The sequence below is a fragment of the Podarcis vaucheri genome (assembly GCF_965113315.1).
Source record: "Podarcis vaucheri genome assembly, chromosome: 1".
In the NCBI taxonomy this organism is placed as follows: Eukaryota; Metazoa; Chordata; class Lepidosauria; order Squamata; family Lacertidae; genus Podarcis; species Podarcis vaucheri.
The window spans coordinates 77621894-77648995 of record NC_138759.1 but is presented as its reverse complement, the minus strand read 5'-3'; the positions used below and the strand labels follow the sequence as shown (position 1 = coordinate 77648995).

General features: G+C 42.7%; 1 protein-coding gene across 15 annotated transcripts in view; it reads left to right on the top strand.

Moving 5' to 3' along the window:
* Nucleotides 1-26668, top strand: part of BRSK2 (BR serine/threonine kinase 2) — a 400801-nt gene extending 374133 nt beyond the window's left edge. For 4 of the 15 annotated variants that reach the window (XM_082193163.1, XM_082193174.1, XM_082193164.1 and 1 more), the window contains 3 exons: nt 1879-1968; nt 9627-9674; nt 23557-26668. In XM_082193163.1, the coding sequence (XP_082049289.1) occupies nt 1879-1968; nt 9627-9674; nt 23557-23732 (314 nt within the window). In that variant the 3' untranslated portion in view covers nt 23733-26668. Of the gene's footprint in view, nt 1-1878; nt 1969-9626; nt 9675-23508 lie in introns of all 15 variants that reach the window. The other 11 variants (XM_082193170.1, XM_082193165.1, XM_082193169.1 and 8 more) reach the window with 7 other exon arrangements.
* Nucleotides 26669-27102: the final 434 nt, after the last annotated feature.

Here is a 27102-nt window from a genome sequence, read left to right as displayed (position 1 = left end):
CAGCCTTAATTGTAGTTAATTTCTTCAACAGGCAGCAGCAGTTTGCATGTATGTGGAAGTGTTCAAATGGTGTCTAGATTTTTGTAAGAAAATCCCTGCTAGATCAGGACCCCTGGGTGCAACCACAGCCTCCCCAGTTGTGATTCCCAACATCTGGCATTCACAGACTGTCTCACACAGTAGAGTCAGAACACAGGCATTGTGGCTAATAGCCATTGATAGTGTTATCTTTTATGGACATGTCTAATCCTCTCTTAAAGCCATTCAAATTGCTGGTCATCATGCATTGAAAATTGCACATCACACTTTTTTGCCGTGCATGTGCATAATTATACTGCTAACAGTTGTAGCTTACTAACACAGCTTATGTTTTCCTTGTGTGTGGATGTCAGATATACATGCTGTGAAATGCACTTATCACACACAGTGATTTACATGGTTTGTATTTCTTTTCTTGTGTAGGGTTGACGATCAAATATACCATTCATTGGTCTTTAAAAGGGCCACAAAACTTTCTGTTGTTTTCGCTGCAACAGATTAACACAGCTGCCTCTCTGGATTTGTTTGTGTTTGAGGCAGCTTCAAAAGGAAACATTTTAGCAGTCAAACTAGTCTTCAGAATTCTGGAAAAGAGCTTTCAAAATTGGTGCCCTTAAGATGTTATTTGGGGCATTTAGCCTAGTAGAGCAGGTACGTGTAGCTTGTGACTTGCCCGGATGAACATTGTCCATCATCCAGGTATGGCGGTCCAACAGGGACTCAGTAAATCTGCTTTTGTTGCCTGCCTGAAACTTAAAATAAAATAAAATGGTAGGCCTGTCAAACACTTGGTAAGCCACATTACATGACTAGCAGTACTCAAATTGAGGTGGGTTGAGTTTACCACTCCACCCTCTTTAGTCATACTGGCTGTGTTTAGCTTCATGGGACGCCAGCTGTTCTGGAGTGCTTTTAAAAAAGGCAAAAGCTTTGGAAATGGATGGTTATTTAGATTACATATAGTTCTACTTTGCTTTGGGGATTTGGGTTACACAAATTCCTGGAGACTAAGCAGTGTTTTTTTTAAAAATACAAACAAGCAAACAAGGAACAGTGTTTTTTTGCTGGCCATGTTGGGGAGAAATGGTAGAGGTACCAGGGGTATACAAACTAGGTAGTTAAGTATAATATAATGAGATCTACAGATGTTGCAAGGGAGCTGGAAGGTCTAGTAAGTTTCAGAGGGAAGTGTGTCTTCATAAAGCTTTATTAAGAATGTGATAGGCATAACCTACTGCTACTAATATTAAACTTTCATAGAGCTGGAACAAAGTCCTTAGGTGCATGCTGTACAGAACATAAAAGTGACACCATTCCTTTCTAGAGGATTTCCCATTTTCATTAACTAGGCAAGATAGAAGAAAGCTCAAGGATTGATAGAAAGTCATGGGGATCAAGAAAGAGAGACTAAATTAGTAATGGAGGAGCAGGTAAAGTGAGCCTCTGGTAGCTGGTTCTGAAAAAAACTTTGTTGCATAAGTGAGTCTTGAGATAAGGACTTGGGAGAGAGAAATGAAATTATTTGCTGAACAGAGAGGTGGGGTCTATTCTGAGCATAGGGAGCAGCATGGCTGGAAGCCCAGAGGCAGGAGTGAGAGAGAGAAGCCAGAGGGGCTGGCAGAGGAGCAGCAAAATGGTGGCATGGGGGGAATATAAAGGAGAAGAAATAATTAACAGAAGGGAATTGGACATATCTGTAAACATAAGGATGAGAAGCTTTCAGATGAAGTCTAATACTGAGCAGAAAAGTTAATGGAAATGTGCTCTCTTCCTACACTCTCCCTTCCACAGCAGTGTTCAGTTCTTCCACAACTCAAAGTCCGATGTGTCTTTTCACAGGTCCAAGCCGTCGCTTTAAGAGGGTAGTAGAAACCATTCAGGCACAGTTGTTAAGCACACATGACCAGCCTTCAGTGCAGCAGTTATCAGGTAAGTAGCTTCCACAGCTCAGTGCTTTGCTTCAGGCAAGGACATGAATTGGAAGCACCTATTGGAAGCATAGCCCTCAAGTTGCACCTAGAAAACTAGTTTCATTCAGCACAAACAGTAAGACTCCTCTGCACATCTCTCCCCTGCCATTTGCTCCACTCCCACCTGCCTTGCACCAATTCCCATTTCCTAAATGCATCCCCCCCACCTCCACGTGAACTGCCCTGCCCTGCCCCAAGAGCCATTTGTCCCCCTTTTCACAGGAAGTGTCATCAGCAGTTTGTTTAATTCCAAAAAATCCCCCCACCCCAAAATCATGGACATGCCTCAAAATGTATCGGATGAAAGAGTCCTCTACAAACCATTTTTTAAAAGAAACAATGGCCTGAGTTAGCTCCTGGGGAGGAAGTGACTTTTGCTAGCAAATGGGAATTACTGGGAGTTTAGAGCAAGACTGATTTTTGGAAAGTCACTTACTCTGAAGAAGCCACATGCCATTTTATCTGCTCACTCTAATGAAGTGGAAATGGCTGAGCAATGGCAGAAATATCTCGCCTGTTACAGTTTTATGCCACACTCCATGAGGAAATAATTTTTTATTACCCTTTAGCCCCTTTCATGAATGGGATGAACATTTATCTACTGGCAATCTCTTCATTTAGCAATTCCCCTACTACCTCTCTAGCCTTCCACAAGCCCTGATCTTCACTGCTTCACCTCGTGAAGGTCACTAGGATAAGCGGATTTAGCTTCTTCCAAGCAAACAACAACAACTCTGCAACACTACAGGAAACTTTTGTCTGTTGTAAAGTGTATGGGAAAAACAGAACAAAACATGAGGTACATAGACCCAAAGTCCAATTTCTCTCTATGCCAGTGGTAGCTCATCTCACTCTTTAAAGCCACCCTTGTGATGACAAGCATGTGAGAAATATATCAACGGGAGGAGATGGGCAGCCTTTCACAACTGAGAGCAAGGATTGGGAAAGAATTACTAGATGTCTAAAACTGGTCAATATAATTTGAATCTGGTCAGGCAGACTGCTGTCACTTACTTTGCATCTGCAGATGTCTGGCTGGTCTAGGATAGGAAACAAGGAGTTTCAAATCAATAAGCAAAGGGAGCATCAGGGTAGATTCCAAGCCTCAGCACTGCAGGATGACTGCTTCTTATATAAATTCATCATGCAGTGGTTGTAGCCACATGGGAAGAAAGTTGCCTTTGTCCTCACTAGCCCCAGCTCTTCATGCTTTTAGAAGAGTTCAGTAAGGTTAGCATCTTTTTGAGGCTAACAACAACAGAGAACAAACTTCCCATGTGTAGCATTTACTCACAGTGACTTATTAAACAGCCTCCACTTTCTGTGAATTCAGACTAAAATAAACCTGTGACTGGATGGAATTCTTGACAAGAAACATTTATTTCGTATGTGGCTGTGATTTAAAAATTATATGGATGTCCAGGCTGTGGTTGAGAAAACAGGGAAGCAAAAATGTCACCAAAATAATGCTCGTTTGAAATGGGATAGGAAATTTTGAAATGGGATAGGAATTATTGGGAAGTTGGCACCAAATGGCACTGTTTTAAAATGGAATAGAATTAATGAAGAATTGTTCCCAGATGATTGCCAGATGAGCCTTGAATGGGCATGGGAAGGAATACTGCTCTCCTTCCAACACAAAAGCCACCTTCTTGTCCCCTGGCACCCAGGAGATCATAGAATCACGAGGGGCCATTCAGCTTAGCATAATGTCTTTGCAGCCTGGGTAACTCCAAATCAAGCTGCATTCTGTGAGGAACAGTTGCTTACTTCAAAAGCAGCCTCAGTCGAAATCAATGTTCATTTAATCTGTAACTCACAGATTAAAGTGCAAAGCATTTGTAACCGATTCTAGCCTCTGGAGAAGTTCAGAGAGCTCACCTGCTCTAGCAAAACAGTGTTCCCCACCTTCCAGGTCAGGTTCCATTACAGGTGAGTGACTGGAGGCCTCTCTGTGCACAAACATATACTGTATGTACTGCGAGAGGGAGAGGGGTGATACAGTATATTGCAACAGATGTACCTTGCAGCTAGGTGACCCCATCTCTGAACGTGTCTCCAGCTCCATCACTGCCAGCAAGGACTTGTGACTTCGTGGAGGTGATGCTTGCTACATCTCCGGACCCTGCTTGGTCTGCTGAGCTGTGGGCCGGCCCATTAAACTGGTTTGCCTGGGTTTCAGAACAGGACTGTTTTCTGTTGTCTCTCATTCTTTGCAAGCTCACACCAATATTAATAGACATCGCGTCGTTTCCTTGTCTGTGCGTGTATCTCATTTCAGTGGTGCGTTCCTGTGTCACACCTGCACATCCCAGTTAGTATCTTCCATTCTCATTCTCATTTCTGCTTCTTGGGACTCGCTCTGCTTATTACTTTTGATCTAATGCAAACTGGAACAAGCTCAGTGCACAGGTGAAAGCTAAGTGCACCACTAAAATGCCACTCAGCACCAAAGCACTTCAGCGCTGTGCTCCCTGAGCCACTGGAGATTTCTTCCTTGAAATGATCACTGATCAGGCAGCCTTAGGTACACACTTTCATTCATGCACCTGAATTCTGGAAGCTCCATGATCTTCAGAGTGAAAAGAGAATACCATCTTCATGGATATTCACTCTGCCAAGAAGTCCTTATTGAATGAAAGGAGAATCCTGCCTGGGTAGATAGAAAAAAAAGTACCACACTTTTGCCCATGTCTCAATTTTGTGCATTCTTTTTGTTCCACAGAACAAATCTATAGCCATTAGTAAGAAATGATGTTTCTGAGAATGAATAGTGATTATTTCCATATGATACCAGTTCTGTTATCAGGACTGATTGCTTTCCTCTAGCAGACACCTCCTCTGGGAAGGAGTTAACTGTCTGTGTATCCCTTTCCATAAATGGCAGTATTAAAATAATCCATTGTTTCATCTGAGCAGTGAATTCTCTGCTTTCCCCCTGCCCTGTTTTATGTCTGTGGTGGTTCCTAAACTTTTCAGCCATTGTTGCAAGTTCCAGCTTCCAGCAATAGGCTATACGTAACCGTTAACAATGCAGTGGGACATTTTGTGCTTACTACACTTCCTGCATTGTTAATATTAAGGAAAGGTTGGGATTTCTGGATTGCAACCTGCTGACTTTATTTTCAGAATCAGATAAGCATCAGAAACCGATGTATTTAAAGTAGGTCCCACACAGTTCCTTCATCTCATCTTTATGTATTTATGCAAACTTAAACGCTTATTATTTTGATAAGCTGTTTTAAATGTCCTGTGGGATGAAGGGGAGGCCTGCATAATTGTAGTGCTTTATTCTTTGGTAGGTCTTGATGTGAATCTTGCTGAACTTTTTACACAGAAGCTTTAGTAGAAATCATTGGTTATTTATGAAATGCAACGATCTCTGAATAGGACTGCAGTTTCCAGCATCTGTGTTTGTGAAATAAAGCTGCCATTCATTGAGAAAATGAGGAGGAGATGATATGCGTGTTGAAATTGCAGAACATATTTTATCACTACGAGCTACTGGTGGGGGGTTATTTTTTTGGTAATAATTCTCTGTGTTTAAACAACAATAAGAGACTCTATAAGTAGGAGACTTGCACAACAGAAAGGTGGACTGAAACTGTCTCCACAATGCTCTAGTTTCCCGTTTGTTGAGAATTTTCACACAGAAGAGCATTCAGACATGGTATCTCATATCTGCAGTCCAAAGAGACACAGTTTATTCCACCTCCTCAGCGTTCTGCTGCATATGCAGACCAGGTCTGGTATACGGCTGGGTTATTGGAGAGCTCCAGTTGACGGAAATCTTCACCAAAAAATTGCATGGATGCCCAGTTTTGTGTATGTGTACACACACGGGGGGAGGGGTGTCAAATAGTACCTCATACAAGCCAGTTCTGGATTCCTTTTAGGATTTGGTTAATCACTAAAATAATATATATGTTATTTTTATTAACAAAAGGAGCTTTATTTGTGTAACAAAGTGTGTCAGCTTCTGCCTTCATCAGCTGCTCTGGTAAAATTAAATGAAGCTTTTTTCAAGATAGCCATTACGGATTTCTCTACCTTTTTTTGTCAAAACAGAACATCACCAGCAAATCTTGCAATATAATCCATATAGGTAAAGGTAAAGGGACCCCTGACCATTAGGTCCATATAATTATAATCCATATAATATAATCCATATATAATTATAATCCATATAATTGACTGCAAAAAAGGGATGTCATATCCAGAACATAATAAAAACTACAACCAACATGTTTTAGAAACCAAAAAAGGGGGTGAAGCCAGTTGCTAAACATTTCAGTCCTGAGAACCTGTCAGACTTTTCGATAATTGCTATAGATATGCTAACAGATCCAGAAGTGTTAGCAAAGAGGGAAAATACAAGGATGTACACACTGGGACACTTAACACTGCATGGCCTCAACCGGGAGTATAAGACCACCAGCATCATAAATAAAACCCTTCTGAGCATTCCATCCTCAAAGCTCTATAACTCCCACCTTGGAAACAGCTCCACTTTTACCAGAACAACTGATGGAGGCAAAAGCCACCACATAGGTTACTTGTTAATCACAGTAGCCTATAAATATATATGTCTTAAACATCCATCCATGCATGGGAATGATTTCAACGACTTGTAAATAAGAGGAGCCCTGTCCAAGGCCTATCTGTTCCAGCACTCTGTTTCCCACAGTGGCCAGGCAGATGCCACTGGGAAGCCATAATAATAATAATAATAATAATAATAATAATAATAATTTATTTATACTCCATCCATCTGGCTGGGTTTCTCCAGCTACTCTGGGCAGCTTCCAACAGAATATCAAAATACAATAGACTATTAAACATTAAAAGCTTCCCTAAACAGGGCTGCCTTCAGATGTCTTCTAAAAGTCTGGTGGTTGTTCTTCTCTTTGACATCTGGTGGGAAGGCGTTCCACCAGGTGGGTGCCACTACGAGAAGGCCCTCTGCTTGGTTCCCTGTAGCTTTGCTTCTTGCAGTGAGGGAACCGCCAGAAGGCTCTCGGCACTGGACCTCAGTGTCTGGGCAGAACGATGGGGGTGGAGACGCTCCTTCAGGTATACTGGACCGAGTTCAGTGGCCCTCCTCTGTTGTTCCCCAGCAAATGAAGATAGTATATAGAGCCATCATGACTTGGTGGCCATTGATAGCCTTGTCTTTCATCTTTGTCCCATGGATGCACTCTTTCCAGGTTCTCCTTTCACTTTTTAAATAACTAGTTTTCCTTGTTTCCTGTAACATTCTCACCTTGTGCAAGGCCTCTACAGGAAGAGGTGGCTGCCCTTTCTCAGTCAGATTCTCAACTCCCTGCTGGACCCTTCCTAACATTGCTATTTCTGATCATGCTCCCTTATCTACAGTCACCCTAGACCTGCCTCTCTTTTCCAAGATCCCTTCCTGCTGGATTGTTTGGTGCATACCTATCCTTTTGCTTTGCTCTTCTACCCTAACATTTATACAACCTAACCCCTTTCAGAGAACGTCTATCTTTAGCCATCTTTGCTAGCAATGCGTTTCCCACTTTGCAAAGGAGGAAGTGCTGGAATGTCTCTGAGGGCTGCCATCCCAACTGAATTCAGTGGGACATGCTTCTGAGTAGATATGCATAGGATTGCTCTGGCGTTGTTTTAATAGCAATGAGACAAAGGAGGAAGGACCTAATTAAAGGGCCATTAGCCACAAGAAGCAGAAACATGGCTGTATGGAACTTGCTGCTAGGTTAACATGCCCATGCCCTCCTTGCCCATGGAGATGGACACTGCCATCGTGGTTACAGGCAATATATGGTGCTATATTGCAGAGCCACTGTTTCTTTTTGCTTCAGGCTCATCACAGGAGAGCAATGTCTGAGCAGCGTTAAAGAGCCCTAGTGCAGAAGCTGCCTTAAGATGCTCTGTCGTTATGTTGCTCAGCATAAGATAAGACACATGGGGGGTGGCAGCCAAAAACCTTGAGTTGGGCCTACCACCAACTGCTTCCCTTGTGAGTCAAGCCTAGCCAGCGTTATGATTAGGCTCGCCAAGGCAATTGCCTCCTCAGGCAGCAGGATTCTGCCAGGAAGAGCTCTTGCTACTGCCACTTCTTACTTCTCCAGCAAACAGAGTTCCCCAGGTACCTCTTGCCTTCCCTAGAGAACTAAAGAGAATCGGCAGCAGCAAAACTCTGGCTTTAGCGTTGGGAGAGGGGGAAATGGAAACTTCCCTTTTCGCCTCAGGCACCAAAACAGAATGGGCTGCTCCTGGAGTCGTTACTTTTCACAAGCCCCAAACTTGTGCTGTTACTGTCAAAACATATTCTTGCCCTGACCCACCCCTTATGGCTGCCATCCTGAATGTGTCTCATTTTTGAAGTACAGTAGACCCTCGGTTGTCGAACGCTTCAGAAGCCAAACAATTCAGAACCCGAACACTGACAACCTGGAAGTGAATGCTTCTGTTTTTTTCGAACGCACCTCGGAAGTCGAATGGCTTCCAAGGCACATTTCTCAATTTTTTCAAAGGAATTTGCCGACCAGCAATTGCGCCTCTGTTGTCAAACATTTCGGAAGTCGAACAGTCTTCTGGAGCGGATTACGTTTGACAACCTAGGTTCCACTGTAATCCCTTCTCCCAAAACACAGCTCTGCAAGTAGGGGAATTACTGCCCCCTCCTTTGAAAGAGGGATAGCCCCAACCCTTTTCATGGGGGATGCTATTATTACTGCTGGCGCCAAGTGGAAACTGCATTACTTTATTGCTAGCAATAGGAAGAACTTTTTGGAGGTAGTTTTAAATAAATAAATATACTTTTTTTTCACTCTTTTGTAATTCTTTCCATTTTACTAGCTGCCATAAACTCTTAGAAGAAGCAGGCTATGAATGTTTTAAGGGATAAAATAAGTTGTCTGGAGAAGCCCAAGATATCATAGCATTTATAGCTCCCGAGGTGGACGAGGTAGTAGTGAGAGAAGATAGCTTGGCATCTTGAGTACATGTAGAATAATACTTTGCTTTTATTTTAGTGACAATGATGTTCATAGTGCTATGAGTCATCATAATGGACTCACACATTTGATCTAGCTGAACAGCCTTTTCCAGGGATTTCTATGTTGCAAAGTATTTTATTTTTCTTTCTGTAGGTTTTACAGTGAATGTATGAAATTTGGCAAATGTCAGCATTCATGTGGGAATGAAGCCAGTCCTAGTTGTCATTTGTGGTATTTCTCTCATCTTTCAGACATACCCAAGTAAATGCTGACATTTGATTAGCTCTCAGAATTCGCTTGTGGGCCTTTAGATTTTTGGATATTTTTCACAAAATTTGTCTGAGGTAGCCAGGATGTAAAAGTCACCAAATCTTGGACATCCATTGTAACACATATAATAAATATATGGCAGCGATAGGGAGGAGAAAGTGTTTGCTCTGTGTTACATGATTGATTCCAAAAAACACACTTCTAGCATAGGTTTAGGAAGAATCTCAACTGAGTGTAGAAATGCCAATCCCATATATACTTTCTGCTCCAGGAAAAAAATTGCTACATTACTGCCTTCTACGAAGAGATCTGGAAACGATTTTTTATATTGTTTTCCCTCCTTCCTCTTTCCACTCTTACGATCTAGACACCACTAACTGTATGGAGTTGATGACTGGGAGACTTTCCAAATGTGGTAAGAACTTCCCTTCCACCTCCTCTCCCCCCCACCAGCCCCCAGCCTCCACTGAACAACCTGACTACCCTTTCCCTTCTCCCTTTTCTGGACACTCTTTATGACCACCCACTTTACCTCTTGCCTGCCTTTTGAACACACACATCACCCAGTTTTTTCCTCCACGTGTGCGCAGACCTGCCATGTTGCACAACCACTGCATCCGTGGTTCCACAGTCTTGCAAATTCCTGTTCTCACACTACCTCCTCCACCCCACCCCCACCCTCCAAAAAAGATGTCTGGTGATGTTATACATGCTTTTAAGCCTTTACTCTGACTTCACTTTCAAATCAACCTTTCTCTGTTCTGCAGCCATATACCACTTGCCTCTCTGCTGTGCTACTGCCTGGCTCCCCCCTCCCCCCAGCTCATGCTGAAAAGAGGACAACAAGGTTCTGCCTTCATTCCATCAGTCTCACCCCACTGTTCCTAGGGAAATTCCTCTCTTGCTCCCACTACAAATGAAACATCTCATCCGGTGGTTGCATCCTTAGCTACTGTAAATAAGCTTAACTGCAGCCCAACTCACTGTTTTGCTTTTGATGGAAACAAACTGTGAGGCCTACAAGTGTAAAGTGAACAAATTTCCACTGAACAGCTCATCCCCCTTGGCTTGAGAGACTCATGCTTAATCCCTGTTCTCTCTACTCCTCTGTCACCAAAGTTATCTCCTTTCTTTCTATAGTTCTTTCCAAAAATAGAATATGGCAACTCAGAACAGAGAATGAGGACCCAACTACAGATGACATTAATCATGTGTTTTAACAGAAGCATGCTTAAATTGACCTCCTTTGTTTTAGAAAGAAAGTAGCTGGCCCCGATCTGGATTGGGCTGCATACCATTTTTCTGTTGTACATAATCTTGGTTGCTTTCCTCTGCACACCTTCCAGCTTGTCAATATCCTTCTTAAGTTAGGGTGCTCAGAAGGGCAGAAGGTGCTCTTTTGTCAGGGAGAGCCAACAGAGAAAATTGATATGGCCAGTTGGCCACTGGACAGGGAGGCCTTCGGTTTCTGTCCTTAATTATTGCTGTGGTAGATACCCAATGAATGCTCCAGTACCTGTTTTCCAAAGTGGGGATTCACCTCGTATGTCAGCCTTATATAGAAACAAGAAGCAAGCAGGAACCCCCAATAGTATGTTGCAAATGAGTGTGCTGCAGTTTGTCCCAGCTCCAGCTAGCCTGTCCAAGAGTCACAACGGTCTGCCATCATGAGAACAGGCAGGTGGGCTGGTGGAGGGTGGGAAGAAGGCCCCTCCCCAAGCCCCCTCCCTCTCCTAAAAAGTGGGGACCAGGGAGTGGCCCTCCCTCCCTCCCTTGGAAAAAGACTCAGCCAACGAGGCTCAGCTTCTGCCCGCCCCATTGTGAAGTGACCTGTCTAGGATCACTTGAGAGAATTGCTCCCTGCCCATAGAGGAGCCATGGGGATTCCTTCAGAGGTACAGAATTGGGGCAAAGCAGTCATCTGTTTAGCAAAGGGTAACATTCAGAATTTGTGTAAGTAATCACCAAGTGGAACACTCCACCATCAGGCAGAAATGCAGCACTAAAACCCCATAATAATTCAAGCTGATCAGTCAGAATGAAGACAAGGGCATGTGGCTCTCTGATTCACTCATCCCAACAGAAGCCACAGTTTTGCAGAGCACTACCCAGCTCTGCTACTGGGGTTGCCACTCATCGCCCTGCCGCTCCCTAGCCCTGCTCCTGTTTCTTTTACAGCAGAAATAAAGAAGGCAAAGCTTTCCACAACACTTACCTCCATGCCAGCAAATATTTCAGCTGCTAAATTTCTGCATGACACTGGCAGGCTCTTGTTAGAGGCACAGGAGCAAGGCCAGGAGACAGTGACCCTTGCTTCTACTGCTGCTGCTGCTGCTGCTGCCGTGCTAATGTACAGAACTGCAGCTTCTGCTCAAAGGGAACAACCTAGAGCACCCATTTGTGGAAGAAATCAGCAGCTGGCACAAGCAAGGTGTTCACATAGTGCACCAACCCAGAGCGATCACCAATTGACTTCAGCAGTTGTGAGGATCCATTTTCAGGTGGCAGGCTGGATCTAGTTATGACCAGTGCACCAACCACATTTGTCAGATGGGCAGAGCTATGCAGCTGTCAATCACCTGATGACATATGACACCGTTGCAAAATTTAAACTGGACTCAATACAGGCTGCACTTGCAAAGGCACAATGGAAGCACACCCTAAGGTTCCCAATAGTTCCTTAGCAGCCGTGGCTCTCATGCGACATCAGGTGAGTAACAGGTGGGTGTGTTGGGATGAGGATGGCCTCAGTGGCCAAATCAGACCGACAGGCTTCCAGGTTTCCCACCCATGGGCTTCAGCAACAGAGAGCTATTGATGTGAAACAGTTCTTCTGAATTGTTCCTGTTAGCTCTCTCTACGTAGAAACCTAAGATCTACTTCATGATTCTTGAAACACCAAGAGTAAAATGGACATTGTGCTGCCATTGGCTAGCTATTAGACATGGGCTGCTGCCTTTGTCACTTTGCCATGGAACACAGGTATAGTGACATAATTGTCATTGTGACACTAATGAGATCCACCTTTAAAAAATAAATATTATAAGTTAATGAACAGGCATGAATAATACAGCATACTGTATTCTGTGGAAGTCCTAAAGCATCTGGGAGAAAGTACACCTGAAGATACTCTCTTAAGGAGAATAAGAAAAAAAGGGAAGAACAAGAAGTGTGGAAGAAGGCAGATAGAGCGGGCATAGAGTGGTTGGGGTTGGGTTTGGGACTGCAAATGGGGGTCCCTGTATTCTCTTGAAGCATTCGTGTTCCTCTCTAGGGTTGAGTTCTGCACGCTATGCACTGCGCAGATTGGATGCCTCGTCCCACCCCACAGTGTCACCATCAGTTCTTCCCCTGGTTGGAGTAGTTTCACACTTTTAAGGAAGTTTCACTACTTTTGGAGAAATGAATAGATAAACACTTTAATTCTTTATGCAGTACTTTTAAAATGAAAAAGTGGCCAGAAGCATAGGAATTGGAACAAGTGACGGCTGAGCTTGTTGGCTGGTATGCACATCTGTTATTTCAGTTGTGAAGCCAGGAACACTTCATGGCTATCAGGTGTCCTGTTATATTTTTTCTAATCCATCTATCTTTATTGGCAGTTTCCTGCTGTGAGTGTCCTTCTATTTCTCTCTTCTTTGGCGATCACTCGTGGATGAGTCAAGATTGTCTTCCATGAGCACGGTCTTAAAGGTGTATCCATAAGTGGCTGTGGAGGCCAATTCTGGATCCACACATCCTTCCACAGTTAGATTCTGTTTTATCTAATGGAAGTATAGTCAGCATAGCCAGGACTTCCTTACTTAACTGATGATTTCCAAACTGTTTTGAAGGATGTTAAACTGTAGTTGTTACCCTATATAAATACCAGTGTTCCAATTTAGCTTACAGACGGAATCTTACAGAGCAGAATAAGCTGCTCCTCCATGCTTTTTACTTCTGAGTTGTCCCGATCACCTTGTGCTTCCTGTGGCTCAGCCCAAATCAGTTACTACAGTGAGCCACAGTATTCTTTTCATTGCCATGTATCCTGGTGACAATAAGGAGGTATATGCATTCTGGATAGTCTTTCTTTCAGTTTTATGTAGACTTTGAATTACTCCTTGGTGCTGTAAGCAAATGTGACCATATCTGCCAATTAGGTGTTGCTTCAAGTGACCATGTAAACAAGACAAGAGTAGCTAAATTAATTAACAGCTGACATGACTGTCAATGGCTATTGCCTAAGAAGTTCAGGACAAGACACGCTCACTGTATTCCTTGACTTTAAATTGCTGGAGTGAACAACAGAGAACAAAGTGATTTATTAATGCTTCGTAGATAAATAGGTACTGCTCTGGCAGGAAGGTAAACGGAGTTTCCGTGCGCTGCTCTGGTTCGCCAGAAGCGGCTTAGTCCTGCTGGCCACATGACCCAGAAGCTGTACGCCGGCTCCCTTGGCCAGTAAAGCGAGATGAACGCGGCAACCCCAGAGTCGTCCCTTTACCTTTTATAGCGCATTAGGAATTGATCACTATTGGAAATTCAGTGCTGGCCTAAATTTAGTATGTTTTAAGCTGCTCATTACGATGGACATGAAGGGAAATTGTTACAATTGCACTACAGTGTAGAATGGCTACCAATGAGGAGTTCTGTTTTGTTTTTAAATCCTGACATTTTCCTTAGTGTTACTGGTTTTAATGTCACAGTGAATGCCTTGGGTCAGATTTTCAGATACTTAGCAGCTGGATCCAACTTACACAAATGAAACCTTTGTAGAATTCCTTAAAATATATTCCCTCAGAAATGACTTGCAAATTTACTAAGAGTCATTTCACGCTTTGCACAGCAGCCTGGGTGCGCTGGTGTGCTGGTTGTGGGGAAACAAAATGTGACGGAGGTCTGATGCTCCCAGATGCCCAAGAGGGTGTGCTTTGTAATGGCTCCCTGACACATGTCACAGGGCCTTCTTCAATTCCTGTACTGTTGAGCCTTTAGCATATTGAGGAAAGGGTGCCTGAAATTAGAAAACGGTGCCATTCACTTACAGATTTCTGTTTGTAGTTCAGCCACTGGGTGTAATAACATTTACCATTGCCTAGTGTCATTTGGCACAATTCTGCACTGTAGGATTTAACCCCCACTTAACAGCTGACATGCAGTGGACAAATCATGCTTAGTTTGGTCAAGTGCGCCTGCTCACTCTTCAGAACAGGCACACACAGCCAAAGAACACAGCAGAAAAATGCCTAGTCTGCTTGCTTTTGCTGTGTGTGCCTTTCCCCTGGGAAGAGGTGGTTGCAGCTGAATCACACAGACCCAGTATTTTTCTGGATCACCGCACAAAAAGTCATGCCTCCCAAGAGGAGGGGGGAAAGAACCCCTTAAAGAAGGCTGCTCCTTGCAAAAGGGCTTCTTTATCCCTTTTCCCGAGAGGTGCATGCTGAGCAGGGGCCAAACTGCCAAACTGCTTTCCAAAGCACCTCCCCTACCCTGCATTTTAACAGCTCTCCAGCAAGGGATTTTAACAGGTGAGCGGGCTGCCCACTCTGTCATTCATGTGATTATCACAAAATTGACAGGTGGGTGATCCCATCCGCCTGTCACATTTGACCCACAAGACTGATCCTGATAAGGAACTGGCCCATGGAGTCAAAACAGTTCCCTCTCCTGCCCTAGACATTTTAAGTTTGAATACTCAAAATGCTTTAGCCGTTCTTCTTTGGGAAGATGTCCCTATCTTTCCATTATTTTATGTGCCCTTTTCAATACCTTTTCTAACTCTGTATCATCATTTGTGAGGTGGGGAAACCAGAAATGGAGGCAGAGGCCACCACAAGACTTCTCATCACAAAGGAGGCCCATTGGCCCTGGTCAGAGTTGAGCTCTCCCAACAATGTATCAGACTTTGGCATCATTTCTTTGTGCTTATAATTCCTTACTAATGAATGCTGATAAGGGGCCTTAAGGGAAGAGCTGAAAGAGTGGTTACAGAGATACACTGAGGTTTCTGGAAAATTTAAGGATATAGGAATAATACCAGAAGTAAAATCTGGACTGTTGTGTGATGGTTGCTTCGTTTTGAAATTGACAACACCTCCCTCCCCAATCATCTTTTCAGTGAAACATGACATGTCTCCTAAGAGCAGACATTTACAGTGAACAAAACCAGAGACTGAGCAAAACTTTTCTCATGAGAAAAGCATAGACTATTTGCTTGCTGTGATCTTATTCATGTCCAAATACCTCAAGGACAAGTGATTTTTTTAAAAAAATGTGTTGGTCTGTTAGAGAGAGATATGACCTTAAGGGTTCAGCTAAAGTTAAGGAGGGGTTTCCACTTGCATTTTTGAGGGTAACGTGGAGCCTCTGAAAGGAAATTGCCCTATACTAAGTCAGGCCATTGGTCTATCCGCTCAGTATTGTCTATGCTGATTGGCAGCAGGCCTCCAGGGTTTCAAACAGGAATCTCCTTGAAGATCAAATGTGGGGCCTTCTGAATGCAAAGGAGTTGTTCTGCCACTGAGCCATTATCCTTCCCATTCAAGTTTCTAACATCATCAACTTCCAAACAAAATTTGAATAACATCACCATCTTTTCTCTTGATATATCCATGTATATGGCATCAAAAGCGCATCATTTCTCTTACTTGACCGAAGCAAAAGAGAATATGTTGGCTTCTTTGGCAAAGTTGCCTGCAACATTGAACTTCATGTGTCACAATAGCTTCCTAACAAATGGTGACTATATTTAGAACTAGTGTCTATTGCACTCTCCATCTGGATACTGTCTTCTTTCATACTTTGAAACGTCTGTTTTGGTCTACATTCGATTGCAGTGCTTTTCTTGTGGCCTTAAGTAGCATCTCTGCTACATTCATGAATTGGCTGGTATTAATCTGCTTCCTTGGGACTTTGGCACTTCCGTTGTATCCAAGTATTTGCCTCCTTATCTGATACTCAGGGAACAGCCATCACTTCCGTTTTCTCATAAACTGATCCTTGTAGCTATGATTCTTTTTATCCTCTGCTGTTTAAGTTGTCAGCTCTTTGGAACTACTTATCCTTATACATTTCTATACAGAAGGTTGGTTAGTGTTATCAGACCAGCTTATTCAAGAGGGTGCATTCCTCTCTGAACATATTATGATATTTCAATGACTTTCCAGTAATCCAAACTGGGTTTCTAGGCTACAACTTCTCAAGCAAGGGGATTCAAACACATTCTGTTAATGTGTTCCTGCCCCAGCATAGCTACAATATACGGTACTCTTGCGGACAAGGATTATGGGTGCATAACAGAAAACAAGTATTGCTTCAAAGATCTTATAATGTAGAAGAAGGAAAACACATGCACAGAGTGTTAGCCAGCTGAGTTTTACCCAGAGTGGACCCATTGAAATGAATGGACCTAACTTAGTCATGTTCGTTTCATTGAGTCTCCTCTGAGTAAAACTTTATTGACTTACACTCATAGTCTACTGACGCACGACTAATTTGTCACATGAGTCTAAATACCTATAAGCTGAGTTTTTCCACTGCACTGAACAGCACTACAAAACCTAGTTGTGGTGACCAACATGACAGTTTCACAGTGGTTGACACTCAGTGCTTTTTTTCTTAAAAAATATATTTAGGGGTACTCTTGTTTTCCTACTCATATTGAAATACTGCCCCCTTAATGCGGCCAAACTTAGATTCACAAAATGTTTAAGGGTATGTGTATCCCTGTGTCCCCCCAGAAAAAAAGCACTGTTGACACTTAACATGAGTTATCTTTTGCCACAGAACTTCAAGGATACATGCAATAACCCCCCTTTTTTTTACACAATTTGCTATTCATTAAAGCCCATCTACTGATGCATTAAAGGAAAGAATGAATGGGAACCTTCAATTTTGTGATTACCAGGCCCCTGGTTGTTTGCAAATCAGCAGACAAAATTGTCCAAGGGCCAGCAGTTTGATTCCCTCTCCACACACACACACACACACACACACACACACACCGCCCCTGCCCTGCCACTAACAGGACATTTATTTCATTCCCAACATGGGTGGCATGGTAAAAACAAATGAAAGTGCTGAATACATCAATCCCAGGTTCTCCTACTTTCAGCTCCCGGGAATACTTTCACAAATATTTCTCGTAGACCCCATTGATATTCCATCTAAAAATTCTGATTAATATAGTAGCGACAAAGGTCAGCCTTCTTTGTATTTTAAAGAAGGGCAACCCAGATGATTGAGAGTGTTTGAAAATGCAAAGGGGAATTAGGCAAGTATAGATCCTGTATTAAGATTAATATACATAATATTAAAATTATAAATCTCCTTTAAGAATTTTGCCAAGTGCTTTGCATTTTTACATAAATAGTACTGATGTTCTTGGTTCCTGGTTGTCTTCTATATTCCTCTGTGAAAACAGCTCAGTATCAATTCTGCTTCTGCCTTTCTTCTGCCTGCTTTTTCTGCACTTCCTTTTGCCTCTGATCTTCCTGAATAAATTGATCAGCTCATAGTTCAAAAACATATGCACGTTCTTTTACCCTTCTCGGCAGCACTTGTAGCTCTTTTTTTGCGCTTTATTTCACACTTTTTGTTTACTGGTTCCATTTAGCGTGTGAAGGCATGGGGTCCAAAGCCACGTGAGAATCCAACTTAACCACAGAGGGGCGTCTAAGGGTGAAACTTGCATTCTTCTTCTTTCTCTTCTAGGATCATGTTCGTACATGAGCTTTAAATCTCTCTCATGCTATTTCACAAGACTCTTGAGCTTCTTGTGCTAATGTCTGATTACTGGTAAGGCAGAAGACTATGGAAGAAGAGAGGCATTTGTAATGGGAATTAGTATTGTGGCCAATGTAGGTCTATTTTCTACCTTGCGACCTAAAGTTTCTGTATAGATGTGTATCACCACCATAAAGATATGATGGGGGGTGGAGATGATGATGATTTATAATACAACTGCGTTCTGAGAGTTCAGAAACCTAGATAATTTCCTTTGAGTATAACTTTACAGATTAGATTGTAATTCTAGAAGCTGAAATTTATTTGGAGATGGCACTGATGTCACAAAAATGTAGCCAAGCATAATCAATACCTCTTCACCTGTTTGGGAGAGAGAGAAATTATGAAGACTCTAGCAGCATGGTCTTCTCCTTAGACATGTACAGGAGCTAGGGGAATTGCTAGCAGGAAATGGGCTTCTGTCAGGCAGCTAGGTTAGCGTGTTGACAAGTGATGTAAACTGCTACCTTGGTAATGTAGGCTGAGCAGAGATTAGTGACGTCTGTAGATGAGGGCTTGGGGACCTTTCTCTCTCTAGTTATTGTTATTGTTGAGTTCCCAGCTCCCATCATCCCCAGGCAGCATGGCTCCTCGTTATTACTATCATGTATTCATGAATATGGCCACTCATCAGTTCAATTCTCCAGGCAGTTTGCAAAATAAAAACAAATGGTCATGGGTCATGGGAATTGTAGTCCCAACATCATCTGGAGGGTCACAGATTTGTAGGGTAATTTAGGAAAATGCAGGAGATGTATGTAAGGCAACTGTAAAAGCAATATCCCCCCCAAAAAAAACCTCTGGAATAATTTGAATAGTAAATATTCCTGCTAAAATATTTAATATTAAGTCCATCCAGTTCAGTATGTCAGATGTTGTACAGTGCAGTATGTCAGATAAAGGAAATGTCATTTTATCTCACAAACTACTCCAGCACGACCATTTCATGCATAGCAGAAGTACAACCACAACTTTACCATTGTTGTTACCGTTTTCATATTTATTTCTGAAGTTACGCCATTCTTCCAGTGGCTGTCTCTAGCAGCTGCATGGAACAGGACCTTTTCAGAAAAATGCAAAGTTAGGCTGAGTAGTACATATTCAGTTACCTCCAGAAAGTAGTGAGGGGTTTTTTTTTTTGTTTGCTTGTTTTTTAAGCATACAACAACCTCTGTCTGCCTTCTTTTGCTGTTATGGAGCAAGACTCTGCCATAGTCATTCCTTACAAACACTTTGCAGAGAATCAGTGCAGAGGGATGTGTGTCTTTAAACTTGTTTCTGCTATAAATTAGTAATTAACACACACATCTATTGTGTGTGTGTGTGTAATTCTAGCTGGAAATTTTGACAAAGTGTACACAAGAAGCTGTTGCATAATATGCAAGACTAAATTTGCTATTTTTAAAAATTTAGAGGAGGCGGAATTTACAAAATAACAACACAATCACACACAGAAGCCTGTTTACATGTGAGCATGAGGACCAGAGCATATAACAAAGTGTCGTATACATATCATTTTGCGTGTGTGCAAGATTTCAGGGTTTGGTTCGTTATGTCTTTAAATCTGAGGGAGATAAAACTTTTGATTCCCTTCAAAATTCTGGAAATCTTATCTCTCCATTATTCCTTTTGCTCCAGCATCATGCGAGAAACAGTGGGGCAGTTGTGTCTCAGTTGTTCTTAATCATGGCACCTCTAGAGGATGCTCTGCTTTCTACTATTTCCCTGTACTTTTTTATATCAGTCCTATATAGCCTATATAGTCACAAACCATGTCTTAATTTCTGTGACTGCAACACCGAGTTAAGTGAACGGAGGACCACTGAAATCAATGGTCTTGTGTGTGCTTAACTAGGTTTGTGAAGGATTATGGCCAGTGTAAGCCTTATTGTTGTTGATGGAATGCAGGAGAGCGAATGGATGTGTGGCTTTTTCACAAACCAGGGGAAGATCTGCACATAAATGCCTGCTAAAAACAGAGATTTCTAAGTCTTTGCTATTGAAAACTAATATTGATGGTTTGCTGGCAACTGGCCCTAAGGAAAGGGACTGTTTTCTGTGAAAGTGAAAAGTGTGAAAGGCTGTCTTATGAGAGGTAAAGAGTATCCAAGTTACACTTTCCTTGCAACTTGGTCCTTCTGGTAGTGCGGCTGGTGTTGTTCTGCTCAAGTTGCCAGCTGGATAGGGCAAGTGGAGAGAGAATTGCCTTCTAGTTTGGTCACTTCAGTTCTTACCATTGTGCAGTTGGTGGCCGTTTTTGTATCTACTGATATTTAAAATAATCAATATTTGCAAATAAACAATGGTTACATTCACACACACACACACACACACACACACACACACAAAATGACTCTATTTGAGCCAGAATGAACTTGATCTTAAGTGCCATGGCTGCCACTTCACAGAACAGTTTGGGTTGCTTAAGCTGCAATCCTACAACCACTTTCTTAGGAATGAGCACCATTGAACTCAGTGGGGTTTACTCATGAGTAGACATGTATCGGATTGTGCTGTTATGCATGACTAACACATACAGTGATCCTTGGTATGTCTGTTCACACATCACACGAAGATTGCTAGAAGCAAGATTTTAACAAGGATTTCACTGTGGATTAATTGTAACCAAACCCACCAAGATACTTCACCAGGATGTGGTGTAAATGGTGTTAGCTTTTCCAGGACGTACCCTGGAAGAAAAATTGGACTGAGTTGAAATGGTCCCTTGTTCAGATTAATCCCAAGCCTTGGTAAAACATTTTCGTTTCTCTGTTTTCTGCAGGGTACTGACATACTTATTTATTTAAATTATCAGTCCCAGAAAACTTGTCCAATTGCATCCAGTGTTCTCTTAGGCAATATCTAGTTCTTCGTTTTGTTCACTAAAACAAAATAGAAGTAGTTTCCTGATTTGTCAGTCTTCCAGCATCTACATTCCCCATGGACTCATCAGTGGTTTCTAGTAACTAGCAACTGTTGTTATACGCTCTTGTCACAATTCAGCACAGAGTTAAGCACCCATAAACCCATTGGAATCAGTGGGCTTAAATGCACTCAACACTGTGTCGGAGTTAGCCTTATGCATCTTAGGTAGTTTCCTAGAATTCATCTTATTTTCAAGAGAGGCAGTAACTCTCTTTTGGATGCCACATGAGATACAGTGGTACCCCGCAAGACGAACGCCTCGGAAGACGAAAAACTCGCTAGACGAAGGAGTTTTTCGTTTTCTTAGCCGCTTCGCAAGACGCATTTCCCTATGGGCTTGCTTTGCAAAACGAAGCTTGCCCCTCAAGCTCCGGGGATAGCGGGGAAGCGCAGCGCGTCTTCCCCGCTGTCCCCGGACCTCTTTTGAAGCAAGGGGCGGCGGGGAGAAGATCGCTTCTCCCCGTTGCCAGCCCCGCAATCTCTGGGGACAGAGGGGAAGGCGCGCACGCCTTCCCCTCTCTCCCCGGACCCCTTTTGAACCAAGGGGTGGCAACGGGGAGAAGCGATTCTCCCCGCTGCCCCTTCCCTTGCTTTAAAACAGGTCTGGGGACAGAGGGGGAGGCGCGCGGCGCTTCCCCTCTGTCCCCAGACGGTCTCCATAGGAACGCGTTGATTGATTTTCAATGCATTCCTATGGGAAACCGTGCTTCGCAAGACGAAAAACTCGCAAGAAAAAAGAACTTGCGGAACGAATTAATTTCGTCTTGCGAGGCACCACTGTATATGGTGGTTAAGATGCATCTTAGTTATTATTTTAAATAAGTTTCATAGGCTCCTAGGGCCAGATCTCACACCACAATAAGCAACATCAGGCAGAACAATGCAGACCCCTGTTGCCTGGGCAGTGTGTTGGATTGTCCCTCCACTGAGGTCTGCTGCCACCACTAGGGTGACTGAAGCATTACAGCTCTGCTGTGTATCTTCCATTTCTACCATCCAAATGTGCGGGAATGTTGCAAGCAGAATTCCCCCTGGCAGCAACCAGAAAGAAATGCACCCAAATCAAGCATTTGAGAAGCAGGGAGAGGCTGAGTTGACCCATGGTTCACTGCCTGCCGAATCAGTCCCACTGCTGTTGCACAGTGGCATTGGGCTCAATCCAGTCCTGATCAAGGCATAAGCTCCAGGCTGGCACCACAATTGTGCTGGTCCTCACTCTCACCTTCTACCCTGGCTGCCATGTGTGGCAGGGCTGCAGAAGTGCCAGTGGCCCCACCACTCGACAAAGCCCAGCAGTTGGCTTCCAAAGTTTGGATTGGTCCCTAAATTCAGTGATAATGTGGAAGAGTGCACAGGGAGGGGATTGACAACCCAGGGCCCTTGACTCACAGGGGCATATGGAGCTGCTGTGGAAATGTTAAACATGAATTGTCTGTTGCATATGATTACTGGATTTAGGCATTACTGCTAGAGTATGGAATCCTGCCTTAGGGAAACAGCAGCAGACGTAGTTCAGGGGTATATGAGCACTTTGTAGATTGGGATGCTACCTGTGCACATTTGACACAGGTTGATGGCAGTGTTCACATGCTTTTGGGGGGTGGGGATGCTCATTTGCTGCTAAAATTCGTACAAGCTAAAGTACTTAATGTAAATAGCATAATCGGTGTGCAACGGATGATAGAAATAGACATAAAAAGTTTAGTGAGCATTCCTAAAGTTTGGAACAAATCACACAGAAACGGAATGATGGAGAAGAGTGGAATCATAGATACAGATCCTGAGCTGTATTTTTGCAAGTGCTTGAACTCCTGTGCTCACACACAGTTCTACTGCCCACAAAGGTTCCCCCATTCAGTTCAATAGAGAAAGTAGATTTGCAGATTAATTCCTTTGTGCAAGCAAATCTTCTCTTCTCCTTTAAATTAAGGGAGCAGCTTGTGCATACAGAAGCTCTGTGTGTGATCATAAGAGTACATGTGTGGCTACGGATCAGGCAAATGAGATATCACTGAAGCTTCGAGGCATAATTTAGATTACATACTTGATCACAGGTGCTTAGAAGAAAACGCCATTGGAAGCAATAGAACTGACTTCCCAGTGAGCATGCTTAGGATCAGAGTTTTGGTGGTTTTGCATTACTCTTGAATTCCTTCACTCAGGACATTTTTTTCAGAGGAGTTTCACGTAGGCCCAGTATTATCCAGCATCATGGCATTCTCTAGGCATGCCAGTTGCCCTTCTAGGCAAAAGTTCTGCTTTTTGCTATACAGTGCAAGATTCCAACCACCAGGTGTGGCATTCTTGACCCCAGGCTTTCCATATGCGTAGGCAGTTCAGTGCTCCCATCCTGATGCTCTTCCTCTTCTGCTCATTGTCTTCATCCTCCACATACACCCATGCACGTGGCTCTGGACCGCTCATCACGTTCTTCTCGTTTAAAACCCCATTGTTCATTTGTTTGTTTGTTCTCTTTTTTCTCTCTCTTTTTTCTCTCTCTTTTCTCTTTCTCTTGCTTTCTTTGTTTTCTTTTTGTCTCCTCTGTTTTGTATACCCAGGCAGCCCATTGAGTAACTTCTTTGACGTAATTAAACAACTTTTTTCAGACGAGAAGAACGGGCAGGTGAGCCATCCCCCCGGCACGCCAACCAAGCATAGCGCAAACAGCAAGCGGAGCGATTCCGATGCTAATGACTATGGGTCTAGAGGAGACACTAAGTACCCCGCTGGCAAAGAGAAGGCAAAGATGGCCTCGTCACTCGGCCTACAAGACCAACCTTAAATAAATGCAATTTTTAAATAAAAAAAAGAGGAAAAGGAAAAAGAAACAGTTTAAATAACTAAACACACACACACACGGAGATACGCAAACGAAAATGACTGAGTATTCTTTAGCAAGCTAGCCTCTAAAACAGATGGATGTGTATATATATTGCTACAACAGTACAAAACTGTCTATAGACAACTTTTGTATGAAGGAATGACTGTGTACATATATATATATATTATATATATAAAACACAAACACACACATATATATATTTATATGATATAATATATCTCTCTGAAACAAAACACAAAAGCAATGAGAAAAGAATGAAAAGGTAGCACAGATGACAAACCCAGTTTGGCAAATCTTGGGTTGTTGTTTTTTGGTTTCTTTATCTTCTCCAAACTCTTTTCTTTTACTTCCTACCCCCCACCCCAGTCACCTTCTGATTTGCTGCCCTGCCCTGCCCTGTTTTGTCCTTGTTCTGTTTTCTCTGTGTTTCTGACACCACCGCTTGTTTCCACTCTGCTACCAGGAATTATCCCGAAAAGTTAACATGTCAGCCAACAGCTTCACCTTCTGTGCTCTGCGAACACTTGTTCACGGAAGGCCACTGATGTAAGACTGTCCACGGACTGGTTCTGTTTGGGGACTCCCAGCCTCCCCTCTCCCACTGCAGGAAATGGGTCTCCTCCTTTTCCCTCACCCTACCACACACACTTTTTCTTTTCGGTGCTCTGCGCTGGAGAACTGCTCAGTTATAAAAATTGCACAGTCGGAGTCACTGGAGTGACGTCGTTGCCCTTGACAGCACACTTCCCCATTGGCAAATCCAGACTGCGGGAGGGCGGTATTACGACATATTCAGGCGATGTTTTGTTAAGGAGCTTTACCACAGGAAAGTTGTCCTCAAATTTCACCACCCCAGATCCTTTTCCCATACCACCCAACTCCCTCAACCCGCCCCCTCCAATTGTGTTTTTGTTTTTATAATCTCCAAATTTTCCCCCCTCCCAGCCTGCTGGAGGGGCAGAACACAAACTTAGGGAAAAACTACAAGACGGAAGTCAAATCAAATAAGAACACTGAAACTTAGGGGGGAACGCAGCTTCCGGCAGCGAGGAGGAGGGACAAGAATCCACCTGTTGGAGGACAATCTCTGCTGCTGCCATGCACTCTTGCCACCTACACCACCACTGTCGTTGCTGCTGCTGCTTCTCTCCTCAACCTGCTCTCTCTCTCTCAGTTCCTTCCTTCCTTCTGCACTGGGACTTCCTTCCGCCGGCTGAATTCTCTCCTGCCTCGTGCATCTGGATGCAACTATTGTGTCGTTAGTGCTGCATTGATATATCAGTATTATTTATTTGCTGGTTTCGTTTATTTATTTGTTATTTAATTTATTTAATTATTTATTCATTTGGGTTGCGTGCGTTTGTTGTTCTTTTTTTAATTTTAATGCAAAGGAAGAACATGAAATGAGAGTTAAAAACAAACAAACTTCCCCTTCCTGTGTGGGTGCGCGTGTGTGTACAACCACTGGTAGTTCATCGGAGCAAGATATGGAGGAGATAGCACTATGGGCGAGTTAAAAAACAAAAACAAAACCACAAAGCTACTGTAAACTTCTAAAAGTATTGCAAGATATTTTTATAATTTTTTTTTTCAAAAGTGGGTGGGTGGGCTGGAACTTCCTTGTGTGTGTTTAAGTTATTATTAGGTCTTGGTTATTATTTATAATGCATATATATAAATATATATTTAAAAATTTAAGCTGTTAGATAAATCTTCTGCTTTCATTACTGTGTAGAGGTAACACTGATTCCTATTTATTTTTGGGGAGAGGGGAAAAGAATGATGACAAGACCACTTAATTTCATCCTCTCACCAATATTCCATTTTTTGTTTGGCTTCTGTCTTTTTTCTCTCTCCAACTATCACCAAGTGTAACTCAATCTGGCCCACATGCAAAGGTTTTCAAAACCATGATCATATGTGTCAAAGACAAAAAAGAAGAAGAAGAAAAAGCAGGAGTAAATCTCCTTGACCAATATCTTTTAAATGTAGATTTTAGTATTAGTGTTCAATTCTCTTATTACCTTCAATTGTTGTTTGTTGAGTTTTTATGAGTGTATGTTGTATTGCAAGGTTTTTAAAGATAATGTTAGATTTCTCCCTCTTATTTCCCTTCCCTTTGTTTTTTTGTTTTTTTAATTTCATTTGTCTTTGTTGTTTATGGATTCTCCCCACCCTCCCCCCTTTCTTGGACCCATTTTTCTTGTACATAGGTTTGAAGGGGGAAATCCCCCCCTTTTTTTGTAAAGAGACACACAAAAGTGGGAAGGTGTTCCTTTGTTTTGCTTTGTTTTCTAATCTGGAAATTTTATCTTGTATTGCTGTGTGCATGTCGGACACAGGAAGGGTGATGGTTGGAGACGGAGGGAGGGGAGGTTCGGGGGCAGTTTTAATTGCATGATATTGATGTAAATTAGTCTCTTTTGCTTTTGTTGTCTTTTCTGCCTCCGCCTTCTGCTTCCCTCCCCCCCAGGCTTCCCTTCCACCACCCTCAGGCCCCTTTCCCCTCTTTTATCTCCCCTTGTGTATAGATTTTGATGCTTCTGTTACATTGTACCTCTACAAAAGGCTGGGATTTCAATACAGAATAATAAATGCTACTACTACTAATAATAATAGTAATACAGCAAAACCCATACAGTACAAGCAGGAAGGGGATTATTTACACAAGACATAAGAATAAACGAAAGCAATACCTCTTGTTATCCTTCCTATTTTGTACTTTGAAGACACAAACACACACGCACATGTGGACACACAAACTGACATTATTTAACAGTCAAAATGGACAAAGAAGAACCTTCTGATGTATCCCTTGTTAAATAACTGTGAGCAACTTTAGTTCAAAAAAACAATAAATTCATTCAGTAAAGATACTGGCTGTCAGTGTGTCTTGTTTACGTCTGTGACTGGAGGAGCACCTTCGAGCAAGATACAGTTCAGGTAAGTACCAAGCCGATGCCTTACTAAAGGCCACATTTAAGGTGGGAGCCCTTAGTAGATCTGGAGGCAGAGTTGACTAGCCTCACCTCATCAAATTCAAACATACCTTTCAAACTGAAGTGTCTGGCTGGCTCAGGGTGGAGTGGGGGGGGCACAAGTACATACTGCAATTTGCAGCTAGAGGGCAGCTGTAGGTAGTTGGTAGTTGATTAACTACCTTCCTTGCCCTTATCCCCAGTGCATTTTTGCTATATGTTTCTTTTATTTTTATTTTTTAAAAGGAAGGGAGATGTGCTGTTTTACATTATTTATTCATTTTTAAGGACAGGCAGGCTTAAGTGTTCACAGACAGGCTACCTGGAGCCTT